Source organism: Pipra filicauda, unplaced genomic scaffold (genome assembly GCF_003945595.2).
Source record: "Pipra filicauda isolate LSUMZ 115617 unplaced genomic scaffold, ASM394559v2 scaffold569_size315192_pilon, whole genome shotgun sequence".
NCBI lineage: Eukaryota > Metazoa > Chordata > Aves > Passeriformes > Pipridae > Pipra > Pipra filicauda.
In genome coordinates, this window is record NW_024104719.1 from 146,178 (window position 1) to 158,783 (window position 12,606).

At 43.9% G+C, this 12,606-nt stretch overlaps 2 protein-coding genes across 10 annotated transcripts in view; one reads left to right on the plus strand and one right to left on the minus strand.

Moving 5' to 3' along the window:
• BZW1 (basic leucine zipper and W2 domains 1) lies at window positions 1-9,462 on the plus strand. 2 transcript variants are annotated; one of them, XM_027725695.2, is made up of 12 exons: window positions 1-121; window positions 485-558; window positions 2,586-2,762; window positions 4,341-4,435; window positions 4,679-4,744; window positions 5,114-5,249; window positions 5,846-5,955; window positions 6,073-6,243; window positions 6,512-6,658; window positions 6,988-7,126; window positions 7,735-7,857; window positions 8,118-9,462. In XM_027725695.2, exons 2-12 carry the CDS (start codon window positions 495-497, stop codon window positions 8,147-8,149), a joined length of 1,260 nt encoding a protein of 419 aa, XP_027581496.1. In that variant the 5' UTR covers window positions 1-121; window positions 485-494; the 3' UTR covers window positions 8,150-9,462. The 2 variants fall into 2 exon arrangements, with proteins under 2 accessions (XP_027581496.1, XP_027581497.1); XM_027725696.2 differs by lacking the exons at window positions 1-121; window positions 485-558 and having other exon boundaries at window positions 2,685-2,762; window positions 4,341-4,346.
• The window catches only part of PPIL3 (peptidylprolyl isomerase like 3), a 23,186-nt gene continuing 13,123 nt past the window's right edge, over window positions 2,544-12,606 (minus strand). For 5 of the 8 annotated variants that reach the window (XR_005565876.1, XR_005565874.1, XR_005565873.1 and 2 more), the window contains one exon: window positions 2,544-10,608. The gene's annotated coding sequence lies outside the window, so the exon portion shown is untranslated. Of the gene's footprint in view, window positions 11,800-12,606 lie in introns of all 8 variants that reach the window. The other 3 variants (XR_005565870.1, XR_005565872.1, XR_005565871.1) reach the window with 3 other exon arrangements.

Genomic DNA, 12,606 nt, shown 5'->3' on the forward strand with positions numbered 1-12,606 from the left:
CTCTTCCTCTGGCGTCGGTTCCGCTCGCACAGCTCTCTCTCCGCTGCCGCCGCTCCTCGCCGCCGCTCTCGCCCGTCTGCGCTCCGGGCCGCTCGGGCGTTTTCTCTCTGCCTTAAAGTCGGTGAGCACACGGGCGCGGGCGGGGGGCGGCCGGCGGGGCCGGCTGGGGCAGCCCGGGCCGTGAGGGCCGCGCTGCGCTGCGCTCGGGTGGAGGCGGGGGGAGGTCGGTCCCTCTCCGTCCGCCCCCGCACGGGCACCGGGAGCGCGGCGGCGACAGGGAACCTCCCGACGGGCTCCGTGCGGCGGGGGCGGGGGGCCAGAGGCGCCGCGGCGGGCCCGGCTCCGCCCCGCGCCGCCCCCGCCCGGAGCCCGGTGCGTGCCGGGAGCCGGCGCCGCCCGCACCGCCCAGCGCCGCGGGGTTGGCGGCCAGGAGCGGCACGGCCCCTTCGCCAGGGCCCTGAGGGGTGTCTCTGTTTCCTTGCAGGGTGTCTTTTATGAATAATCAAAAGCCGCAGAAGCCGACACTATCGGGCCAGCGTTTTAAAACCAGAAAGAGAGGTGAGTTCTTGCGCCGTGCCCGCTGCCAGGACCGGCTGCCGGCGCCGTGCGGTCGGTAAAACATCAGTTTGTGTCCGCAAACAAACCAGTGCCTTTATGCTCTTCTCAGAACTTCCTTAAGTGAGAGCATGCCAAATGCAGAGTCTGGAGGCCGACTCTGGGTGTTGAAGCGTTCTCTGCACTAATCAAACATATTTGGCAGTAAGAGTTGTCACCGAATTTACTGTGATAAGCTTGGCTTAGGAGACGGTCATTCTGGAACCGTGTGAAGTGTGTTTAGCCTGAAAGCAGAAGTATCTGATAACCCGGAATTACAGGGGAGCTCCAGCACAGGCATTTTGCAGGTTGATACATGCATCGAAGGAGCATGTAACGTAATAAGGATTTCAGTCCTAGCCACTGGATTAAAGTTACATTGTCCCCTTAATGTTATAAGAATACCTAATTTAAAAAAACTGACAGAAAAAACCCACGACAAAATCACACAAACAGACCCACTCCCCAGCGAACATCCAAAAAAAGCCCAAGATGTGGGATGTGCAAATGCCTGTCTCTGTAGGAGCACAGTTACTTCCATATGAAGAGTTAATGACTGAAGAGGTGCGATGAATAACTTAGTATTTTGGTGGGGGTGTTTTTAAACCCATAGAGGAAGTGGGTGCAGCTCTTAGAGTTCCTGTTCAATACTGTTTTACTAGGATGCCAGCAGTGTTCCAGCTCAGACAGGCAGCTTTAAGGATTCTGCACGTACAGAAGTATGCTTTGATTTACAGAACCTGTTAAATGTCAAAGCCCCTTGAGAAACTCTTGAATGAGAGAGTTCAATCTAGTCTGTCCAGCAGAGGAAATGCTAGTGGCCTGGCTTTTAGTCTCTTTTTAAACATTTAACCACAGTTTGTTTTCAAGCAACTGCTGGAACAACGAGCTTTGTGGATTTGTCCTGGAAGATAACTGATCCAGTATTTCCAGACTTCCACCCAGCTGTTACCAGCGTGTGGGTACTTGCATGGACACCAGTATGCCAGCTAGATTGCTAACCCACCAGAAGTGGCTAAGCCGTCGTAGACAGCACTCAAAATAAGATATGCAGCTGAGTTCTGTATCTTTGAAAGCTTCTCATTGCATGGTTTGCATAATCTAAGGACAAATAGAGATGAGTAAAATTAAAGACTACTTCTGTTTAAGGTTTTCTGTTAGTTACATGGATGGATTTGTTGCATATTGACTACGCCCTACCTGTAGTGAAAACAAGGCAATGATCAGCGGATGTATCTCACATATGAAGAAGTAGGTGTTCTGCTTTAACAACAACAAAGGATGCTAAATAGATATGCAATTATAACCCATTAGGTTAGCTCATATGTCTACATTTCCCCCAGGCACTTGAGGAACAGCAATTACTTCAGACTCATTTAATTCCATATTAAAAGGAGGGGATGGTCTTCATAGCTGAAAAGTGAACACTGTCAAATGACTCTAACTTCAGCTTGTCAGTCAGAGTATTTCTTCCAAAACAATGAGAGTCCCAAAGAGCTGAAATGAAACATAGTAATGAAGTCAAATGTACAAAACCATAGGGGCATGTATTAAGAATTGCGTTCTAGCATGAGCTGAGTCACCTGTTTTGGAGGAAAGAGTGATCTAACATGTCAATGGGGGTATAAGAATCAAACTGAGAAGTCAGGTAAGCTTTATTAGAGTCAAGTAATGATCATTGTGAACAACTGTTCTGAAAATATGGTAAGAATTCAATTAGAAGTAACTAAGCAATGTTCTAGCTTTTGGTCCCCTCTCTCCCAGCCTTGACTGAACATGGGATTGAAAGTAGCAAGACTCCTTACTGCTGTATTGGCCACTGAAATTCATTTCAGGCTATGCTATTAAGTCACTATTTGTGCTACTTAATACAGTTGTCTAGTTTGTCAGTGCAAATTTGGTTTAGTTGTTTGTTTTTTTTAATAAGACTGAAATAACAAAAACCAAAAAACAGTATACAGAAATTTTATTTCAACACTTTCTCTTTACAGATGAAAAAGAGAGGTTTGACCCTACTCAGTTCCAGGACTGTATTATTCAAGGTTTAAGTGAAACTGGCACTGACTTGGAGGCAGTAGCAAAGTTTCTTGATGCTTCTGGTGCAAAACTTGACTATCGCCGCTATGCAGAAACACTTTTTGACATCCTGGTGGCTGGTGGAATGCTGGGTAAGTCCTTTTGATGTGGCTGCTGTCAGCTTCATTCACGTGACTCTGCAAAAGCTCAATTTTCTTTCAGTGTAAAAACTCTGCTAAAGAGCCCGTTCAGTGTGTGGAACAGGGTTTAAGTTATCTGTGGTAAACTATACGACCGTCTCGGTGACTAAGCAATTGCTGTAGAAATGCTCTGTATACCCTCCTGCAGTTTTACTTGAGCCTGTTTGCGTTCTTCAAAGTGTAGATTGTACAAATTTGGCTTAAAAAAAGATATTGGATTGTTTGGCATTTTTTGTTGGTTGATTGTGTGTTTGGTTGTTTTTTGTTGGTTTTTTTTGTAGGTCTTGACTCTTTAGTCAAGTTCATTTCTGATGGTGTGAGGTGGATGAATGCTTCTTTCAGGTGTGTGCTCTGTGGTCACAAGGCCAGTGGAGTTGCCCTGAATGATTCTGACATTATCCTGTGCTTTGTGCATCCTGCCCTCTTATTTTGGAAAGGAAACTTGTTTACAGAAGAATCTGAAGTGCTCTTGGAAATGCTATTACAAATCATTTGTTGTTGACAGTGGGTGATGGGCTCTAGCAGACATCACGGAGTGAGAAATGAGAAGGTGGTTGAGTCAGCAGAAAACACAGGGAACTGAGGAAGTGAAATGTGATGACAAAAAGTCTTATAAACTCATGTACACGTGTGTAAAGAGCAAAGAGGAACAGCTGCTCACCTAACAGGTTGTAATTGTTAAGATATGTGGGTTTACATTTAAGAGTCTTAACCAGTGCATATTGTGTTAGGAAGTGTTTCTTCTAGGAATAAGGCTGAGAGGGAAGGGAAGAAGGCATTGCTGCGTTACTGGTAATATGGGGTCCTTTACTCAAGTCCCTCTCTAACACATAGCTAAGTAGACTGACTTTGATCTTCAGTCAGATGAGGCCAGAATAAAAACTGACATCCTGTTGCCTTACCACCTTTTAATATTACTGTTAATACTCATCTCTGTTTTTAAAGCCGTGTATCTGGCTAATAACATAAGGATCTCCATTGTATGTAGGATGGCATAGAAATCCATGATGAGGTGTTCTGGCAGTGAAGCTGGTGACCTGAATGCACTTTCATTAGTGAAGCAGCCTAAAGAAACCTCAAGTTTCAAACTCATCTCTGGAGCACTGAATTTTGAACATGCATCTCTACATGTTTCAATCTCCTGTTGTGACTTACTGTGTCATGTAAAAGGCACTTACAAAGCACTATTGCTGCAGACACTAGAGACACTTGCTATGATTAAGCAGTGCTTAAGAGAAGAGACACTTACATGGCCGTGTTAACTTAGTCACGTGTAAACAAGATGTTTTGCCAATCCACTTAGCAGTAGGGGGCCAGAATATTTAAATATTCAAATCTGAGGTACTGATTTTAAAGTTCCACTGCAGCAGTGGAACAGATGGAAATGTAGGGATATCTTCAGTGGCCAGGTCATTCAACATCACAAAAGGACAATGTGTTGCATGTTTTGGGAACTGGAGTTCTTACTGTGGAGACTACTCAGTACTCTCCCTGGGCAGTAACACTACTAATGCTGAAATCCTCCTCCAGCCCCAGGTGGTACCTTGGCAGACGACATGACACGCACAAACGTCTGTGTATTTGCAGCACAGGAAGACCTAGAAACCATGCAAGCATTTGCTCAGGTTAGTTCTGAAATGAGTACAATTTAACTTAAAACTGTTTAGTGGTCAAAAATGAAATGTTTGTGTAGTTGAAGGTTTGGGTAAGAATAATATGTGGCTTTAAGAAGCATACTGGAAGTGGTAAGAGTAGCAGTGTTCTAAAAGTTCTCTGTAGAGTTCAGACCCACTTTACTGAACTTGTTTTTTTAAAATTGTAATTGAATGATAGTTTAGAGCAAAAAATAATATGATCTGTCTTTTTAGGTTTTTAACAAGCTCATCAGGCGTTACAAGTACCTGGAGAAAGGCTTTGAAGATGAAGTCAAAAAGGTACGGAGTGGGTGTTTGTCATGGTTTGAGAGCCCTAAAATCCAATTCCCTAGTCCAAGGGAATTGGACTCCAGGTCTCCAGGAAGGCCTAGAGTGAAACCATCACAGTGTTTATCAGCAGACAAATAAACCTTCAAATTCTGCTAGTTAATCACTGTAGAAGAGTTACAGCATAAAGTGGATTATTAAAATACAACACTTCTAAGTTTCTAATAAAAGAACAGCAAGGTGCTGTCACTAGTGGAGAAGACTACCAGTGCTTCTGCTAATTGAACAGTTTGACTGAAACAAAAATGTTTAACACAAGAGTGTCCAAAGTTTAGTGAGAGATGATAGTTTTAGGGCAACTCTTCTTACTTTCTCTTGCAGTTGCTGCTGTTCCTGAAAGGGTTCTCAGAATCTGAGCGGAACAAACTGGCCATGCTGACGGGTATTCTGCTGGCCAATGGGACACTGAATGCATCGATTCTCAACAGTCTTTACAATGAGAACTTGGTTAAAGAAGGTAAGTGTTGCCCAACTCCTCCTTCAGGGGAAGATGGTGGGGGACAGAACCATGACAAGTAGGTGGGTATTACAAAGACAATACTCCTTGCAGCTCTCTAGCTTCATCTGGTGATAGATTAACTACAGGATTAGCAAAGGTAAACGTGCTGCCCCACAACCTGGAAGGTCTTGCTAAGACTTCAGAAAATGAGTTTTTTCAGAAAGCTTGTGTGTAGGACTTGCCTGCATGACACTGGGGCTGCCATCACTAGTGTTACCCAGCGAGGCAGTATTGTATTTTGGAGAGGGACCTTTCAGCATGCAAAAGGTGTGTCATGTCTTTAGGTTTCTTCCTAAATTGCAGCAAGGAGAGTCAAGTTTAGTACAGGAAGACTTCATGTCCCTGAATGGTAAGAGAAGTCCAGTGTGCTGGAGGCTGCAGTATCCTCAGGCAGGGAGGGGTTCTGCAAACAGTGCTAGGGTTGTTGGGGCACAGCTGCTGCTGCTCTGAGCAGGGGTCTGACAGACTAGGTGCCCTGAACTCAGGCCTTATGATTCCCTTTGTTTTTTGTTTTTAGTACTGTCACTAAAAACAGTACTATTCTTATTGCACAGGTGTTTCTGCAGCTTTTGCAGTCAAGCTCTTCAAATCATGGATAAATGAGAAAGATATTAATGCAGTGGCTGTCAGTCTTCGCAAAGTAAACATGGATAATAGACTGATGGTGAGTACCACTGAAATTACTCTCCTACTGCTTAAGCCAGTTTAGTAAAATAGAATTTGCCAGCAAGGTACTCAACACACATTTCTTTCACAAAAAAATTGTAAACTTTGTTTTCAGGAACTCTTCCCAGCCAACAAACAAAGTGTTGAACACTTCTCTAAGTACTTCACTGAAGCAGGACTAAAAGAACTTTCTGAGTATGTTCGGAACCAGCAATCCATAGGAGCTCGGAAGGAGCTGCAGAAAGAACTGCAGGAGCAGATGTCGCGGGGAGATCCGTTCAAGGATGTAAGTACTTGTCTGGAGATGAGGTGGAGGTGCTTTCTGTGTGTGTGTCTGTCTCTCATACTGAACTTAGCTCTCGCCAGGAATTAAAATTAGGACCAGGGGATTTTGGTATTAGCTTTGTAGCCTTTCCTTAATGTCCTGAATTCTGATGTATGATGAAGGAGGTTGTGTGTGGTTCTGAAACCTTCTGGGTTACCTTCAGAACAGAAGTTTTAATTTAGCTTAGTGCCATGAGTGGTCTTTGTGCTGACTCTTACTTAACTGGCAGATCATCTTGTACGTGAAGGAGGAGATGAAGAAAAACAACATCTCGGAACAGACTGTGGTAGCCATAATCTGGTCAAGTGTAATGAGCACAGTGGAATGGAACAAAAAGGAGGAGCTGGTAGCAGAGCAAGCCATTAAGCATTTGAAGGTATTGTAACTTCACTATGGACTTCTGCACCCCTTGGGTAGAGCTTGTGCTTCCTTCTGTCTCGAGCTCCCTTTCAAGTGTCAAAGCCTTGTAACAACCCTGCTAATGCAGAGACAGCATTAGATGGGGAATTCTTTCTCTTGTATTGCAGAGAGTATTACAGGCCAGGTTCCTGGGGCAGAGGCAGCATGGCTGCTGCAGGAGCACTCTGGGGTGGGGCAGTGGTTGCAAATTTCATAAGCAGTGGCTGATGGAGACTGTGAAACCAGCCTAGTCAGGAGGTACACGTGGAGTGTTCTGCGTGTGCCAATTTGTTGTTCTTGTTACAGCAATACAGCCCTCTACTTGCTGCCTTCACCACCCAAGGTCAGTCAGAGCTGACTCTTCTGTTGAAGATTCAGGAGTATTGTTATGACAACATTCACTTCATGAAGGCCTTCCAGAAAATAGTGGTGCTCTTCTATAAAGGTAACTTCTGTGGGGTTGTAGTTTTGGAGTTTTGTGGGGTTTTTGAGGGGTTGTTTTGGTTGATTGGGTGTTTTGGAACTTTCTGAAGCAGAATGCTTCAGTCCTAGTAAGTCCTTTAGGGAAGATTGACTGTGAACAGCCATAGATGGAGACCACCACCATGTTCTGGGGTGTTGTAGGCTCTCTTTTTAATGTCTGATAAAAGGTGTTACTAAAAAACATGCTGTGCAGCTGTGGAGACTTGGTAAACTGAAGATTATATCGTACCATTTTAAAAACAGCTAAACACTTCCTGTGGTGTGCTTTTGACTTTAAAGAATTTGTATCTGTTCTTAACTTTTAACTGAAATCCTTAGAGTGTGTGTCACCTCAAATAACTCTGAAATACCCCAGACTGTTAGTGGGAGCAAAAGTGCAGCTCCTAGATGCAGTACTCAGGAAAATCCCAGCAGCCAATCCAAAATGCACAGCTCTCAGAATTTTAAAAGAGGAGCCTCTCCTAGTGCAGGTCTGTCCAGCCATACCCACAGAAGGAGCATGTGATGCTTCTAGGGGGGGAAGCAAAGGCTGCCAGTCGGGGGTTCTCACTGCTCTTGCACATCTTACAGCTGAAGTTCTGAGTGAAGAACCCATCTTGAAGTGGTACAAAGATGCACATCTTGCTAAAGGAAAGAGTGTTTTTCTGGAGCAGATGAAAAAGTTTGTTGAATGGCTCAAGAATGCTGAAGAAGGTGAGCAGCAGCTTAGCTCACAAGTGGAGCTTGTTCATTTTGGGAACCGTGGTGCAATAACACTGTGTGGCCAAGGGTGGGGATGTTAAATTGCCTCTCTAAGACAAGAGTGTCCCCTACCCTCGTACTGGCTAGAAAAGTTTGCCTGTGAAATCCATGTGGATCCAACAGCAGCTTTTATGCAGGATGCAGGGCAGCAGTGAGCTCGGGGCTGGGGGCTGACCTGTGGGCAGGCTGCTGACAAGGTGTCTCTGTTGCAGAGTCGGAGTCTGAAGCTGAAGAAGGTGACTGACCTGAGAAACTCTGTCCTCAGTAAAGCAAACAGGAGCTGTAGATAAGTGTCATGTCTCATGTGTCCTTCTGATTCTTACATCCTACCTCCCTGTATCAAGCATGATATAAGGGCTCTCATGGCAATTTATTTTAACTGTTTTCTATAGTTATTGAAATACTGGATTTAGTTTTTAAAACCACGTTCAAGTAGCTTACTGGAGCTGTTATAGATTTGACTCTAACCTGCATTTGTCCTTTCAGTTACCTTCTACCTCCTGTATTTTCTACTGTAATACTGTCATTTAAAGCCTTCCACAGTGAAATCCACCTTACCCCTTGGAATTTCTATCTGTATTGGAGTAGATGTGATATGGTGAATGAGACAGGGCAGTTCTGCTTGCAGATTAAACTGTAAAAAGTCTCCAAGTGAATCAACCATGGCTTGTGTGGCACTGCAGTCTGTAACACTTACTCCAAATAGCCTCTTTCATCAGTGGCTGTCCATGTCCCCAAGTACTCTGTCATCCCTTTACTAGACTTCCAGCATAAAGCAATCCTCTATTCCAACTGCAGGGTGAGGTGGGTGCCCCACTCCTGCAAGCTATTGGAGAGAAGCTGTTGTGGTGGCAGTGACTGCTAACTGTGTAGGACATGAAGAGTGGCACCTCTGAGCCTGCTGGCTGTCACAGCTGGTGGCCTGTGTTCCTGAGGGGCTGTCAGGCGCCCCTGCGGCTGAGCATCAGTTCTGGGGGCGCCTTTCCCCTTCCCTCATGGAAGTACAAGCAGTGCTGTCCCATATACAGCTTTCTCGAGCTGGGCTATGCTGCTGGCTGGGGTGGGGGGGCAGCTTCTTTGTGCTGCTCTGTAAATGCATGGCTGCTGGAAGCTAAGACAGCCAAAACTCCACCCCTCGAAGTTTAAAGATTCTTTTATGCTGGCAGTTGACATGCTAAACCAAACTGCTTATCTGCTCCCTGAAACTTTACTTCCTAATGGAAATTCTCAGGACAGTTCAATTCAGAAAGCTTGGGTCAAAGAGTGAAGTCTATACTGTTGTAAGCTAAGTGAGCATTAACTGAAATACTGGTAACCAGAGTACACCTAATAAAATAATGAAAAAATTGGTCATCACAATGCAATCTGTTCAATACTACAGTGATCTTCCTTACTTTGTAACTTTTTTTTTAAAGCAAATAAAGGCCATCCTTACACTTAATGTCAAGGGATATCTCTGCTCCTTATCCAAAAAGAAAGCAACAGTGACACTAAAGGGTAAAAAGCAGGTCTTCTGCTATTTCAAGGACCATTGAATAAAACATAATTAAAATAATACTTCCTTGGTGTTAGGGTGCTCTTTTCCATATGTTAAAAGTGCCAGTGTCCCACAAGTTTGATTTAATGAGAAAACATAACCAGGTTCATCAATATACTAAGTTCGATGTCAGCAGCTGGATTGAACTTAAGTATCCAAAAAGTCATACTACTAAGTAAAGCATTTACAACATAAAGTATTTACAAAATAACCAAGTAATAAGTAGTCAGTGGCATTCAGGTTTCTTTGGTGCACTGCCCTGTGAGTCAGCCTGCTTGGCTTCAGAAGCCTGCACCCTTTTTCTGCATGTCTGGGCAGAAGAGAGAGAAGAGAGGCTGCTGCAGTGCTTCTTTAAGAGAAGTGCAGTTGTTCGGGTCATACTCCAGTGTCTTCTGAACAAGGTCAAAGAGATTCTTTGTGGTCGGAATCCTGGCACATCATTATGAATTCATTCATGAAAATTCAAGATGTTCTGTTGTTTATCTTATAATTGCACTTGAAGCTCCTCTCCACAAAAGCATTTCCCCCATCTCACTTTCAGTGGCTTATGGTGTGTTGATATATGTATGCCTGCAGGACTCTGTTCATCCCAAGCCAGCTGGCCAGCACAGAAACACCTGTGTTTCCCTAGACAAACAGAACATAGTCTGTTATTCAAAATTCTGTGTTGTCCCTTCAGTAGAAGTTTACCAGTTGTTTGCTCATAACCTGGGAATTGATCTGGGAATATTCCACAAGAGTGGCCAGCTTGTTAAATACAGCAAAAGGATGACTCTGTGATTATTAAACTTTTTTTTAAAAAGTTTGCTCTTAAACCTAATCTGAAAATATTTAAACTGTAGCAATCCAGCTTTTCTTTCATCATGTGATACAGCAACGGCCGCAGCATTTGCTTCATCATTGCCAGGTTTTTTTTTGCCACACCTCTCACCTCTGAAAGGAAATCAAGAGACATTTTTATTCACATAACAAATAAAGCAAAAAGGAAGCATCCTTACAGTTCTCAGATCTGCAGGTCTGCTATGCCATCTGTCTAATGTGATCCAGCTTAAATGGCAGAGAGCATTCTCTTCAATGCAAGTCAAAGGTGCTGAGTCCCACGAGCTCAGAAACAATGCATATGGTGTCCGTGGTGCTCAAACCATTCCAAGATCTGGGCACAGTGACTACAAAGGCAGGAACAACACATGATTTGCAACAGTTGTATTAGCACTGAGAAGTATTTCCCATGTTACAGAAAGTGAGGTCACAGAAATCGCAAAGCTGAAACAAAGTAAAAGGTGGCTTTCTATAATCATAGTGTACTGCTGGGACCCAGTCCCTGTAAATATTCCAGTACTAGGACTTCCTAAGCTGCACCGGAGTAGCTACCATCTTTTTGACTTTTCACAAATACATGTTTGCCTCTTCTGAAGGGACAGTGATTATAACAGTGATTATAACAGTGACTAAAAATATTCAGATATACATTGTTTATAACAATGGCAGCCTTACCAGAAAAGTTTGAGGGGTTTTTTTTTACTACATGCTGACAATATAACCAAAGTTCATCTATGCATAAATACAACTAAAATTTCATATTTAAATTCTGAAACCATACTTGATCCTGTATATATCAGTATTGTTCTTAGAGGTTAGAAGTCCCGCCTACTTCCCCACTGTATTTATGTATACTGGGCTAATACTAGAGGAACTTCCACATCTCACAGCCTTACACAACTGTCAGTCAAAAATGACCAGCCTTCTTCAGTCTTTAAGTAGTAAAAATGTTAACTGAGGTTTCAAGTGCCTTCTACAGTGGCTAGAAAGACAATCTTGTTGCCTACTACCTTGCACATAGTAAAACTGCCATAAAATACAAAATATATTCCTGATTCGCAACAGACTCACTGAGAGAACCCAAACAGCATTGCATCACCACAGGCTAAGCTTTAAGTTAGCTACATGGTGCCAGACAGCTTCCTCATTACCCAGGCCTGGGGTGATCCAGGCCCCAGGATTGCCCAGTGTGGGGGAGTGCAGCTTCACCCCACAGTGTCCTGGTCACCTACCTCCATCAGCCCTCATCCTCTTAACAGGTCTCAGCCACCAGTCCTGCACAACTCTCCTGTCTAAGTACTGCTTTCAGCATGTTGTGGTAACATATTTAGTGTTTGGGAACTGTGGCAACCGTAAAGAAATACTTAACAGCCTACAAAGATGTAAAGATTAAACCTGATGCAATCAGCAAACACTTTATGAACCCCACTGTGACAGTATCGATAAGAAAAATTACATGTATTTAATGAAACACGCTTTGTGACTGATGCATTCCACTACTCCAGAAGTACCTTCATCCAAAACAGCAACAATCTCATCTATAAAGGAAAGAACTCTCAGTCATAAGCTGTGAAGTTATTCAGCTATTAAAAAAATGAATCAGACAAAAACAGATTTAAGTACTACCATTGAAGCTGTTCTAGACTGTGCTTCTTTAAATTGTAATTACCCAGTTTACAATTGTTATTGTTGCTGTTATTGGACAACTCTCATCAAAGCATATTTAAGGGGCAAAAAGGAAAAAATAAGTAATGTACTCAAGTTTTACAGAAAAAGAGTAACAATCCCCACCCCTAAACAAAAAAAAAGGACAGAAAGAAAAGACTTCCAAAGGTCCTCACATCTTATGCTAAAAGAATTTTTTGCATTGGGTTTCTGTGGCCAGGTTTTAGTAGCTGGGGGGACTACAGGGGTGGATTCTGTGAGAAGCTGCCAGAAGCTTCCCCCATGTCTGACGGAGCCAATGCCAAGTGGCTCAAAGATGGACTGCCACTGGCCAAGGCTGAGCCAGTCAGAGATGACAGTAACTCCTCTGGGATAACAGTTAAGAAGGAAAAAAAGTTATTGCACAGATAATTACACTCAGAGAAGAGAGGAGTGATAATATGTGAGAGGAGCAGCCCTGCAGACACCAAGGTCAGTGGAGAAGGAGGGGAAGGAGGTGCTCCAGCCACCGGAGCTGAGGCTCCCCTGCAGCCCGTGATACAGCCCGTGGGGAGGCAGCTGCACCCCTGCAGCCCATGAAGGACCACAAGGGTGCAGATTCCACCTGCAGCCCATGGAGGAGATGCACGCCGGAGCAGATAGATGCCTGAAATAAGGCTGTGATTCCATGGGAAGCCTGT

Coding starts and splice junctions, on each gene's coding strand:
- BZW1 (XM_027725695.2), top strand. CDS start 495: ATGAATAATCAAAAGCCGCAGAAGCCGACACTATCGGGCCAGCGTTTT. Junction 4,436..4,678: donor CCATGCAAGCATTTGCTCAG/GTTAGTTCTGAA, acceptor CTGTCTTTTTAG/GTTTTTAACAAGCTCATCAG. Junction 6,244..6,511: donor GGGGAGATCCGTTCAAGGAT/GTAAGTACTTGT, acceptor CTTAACTGGCAG/ATCATCTTGTACGTGAAGGA.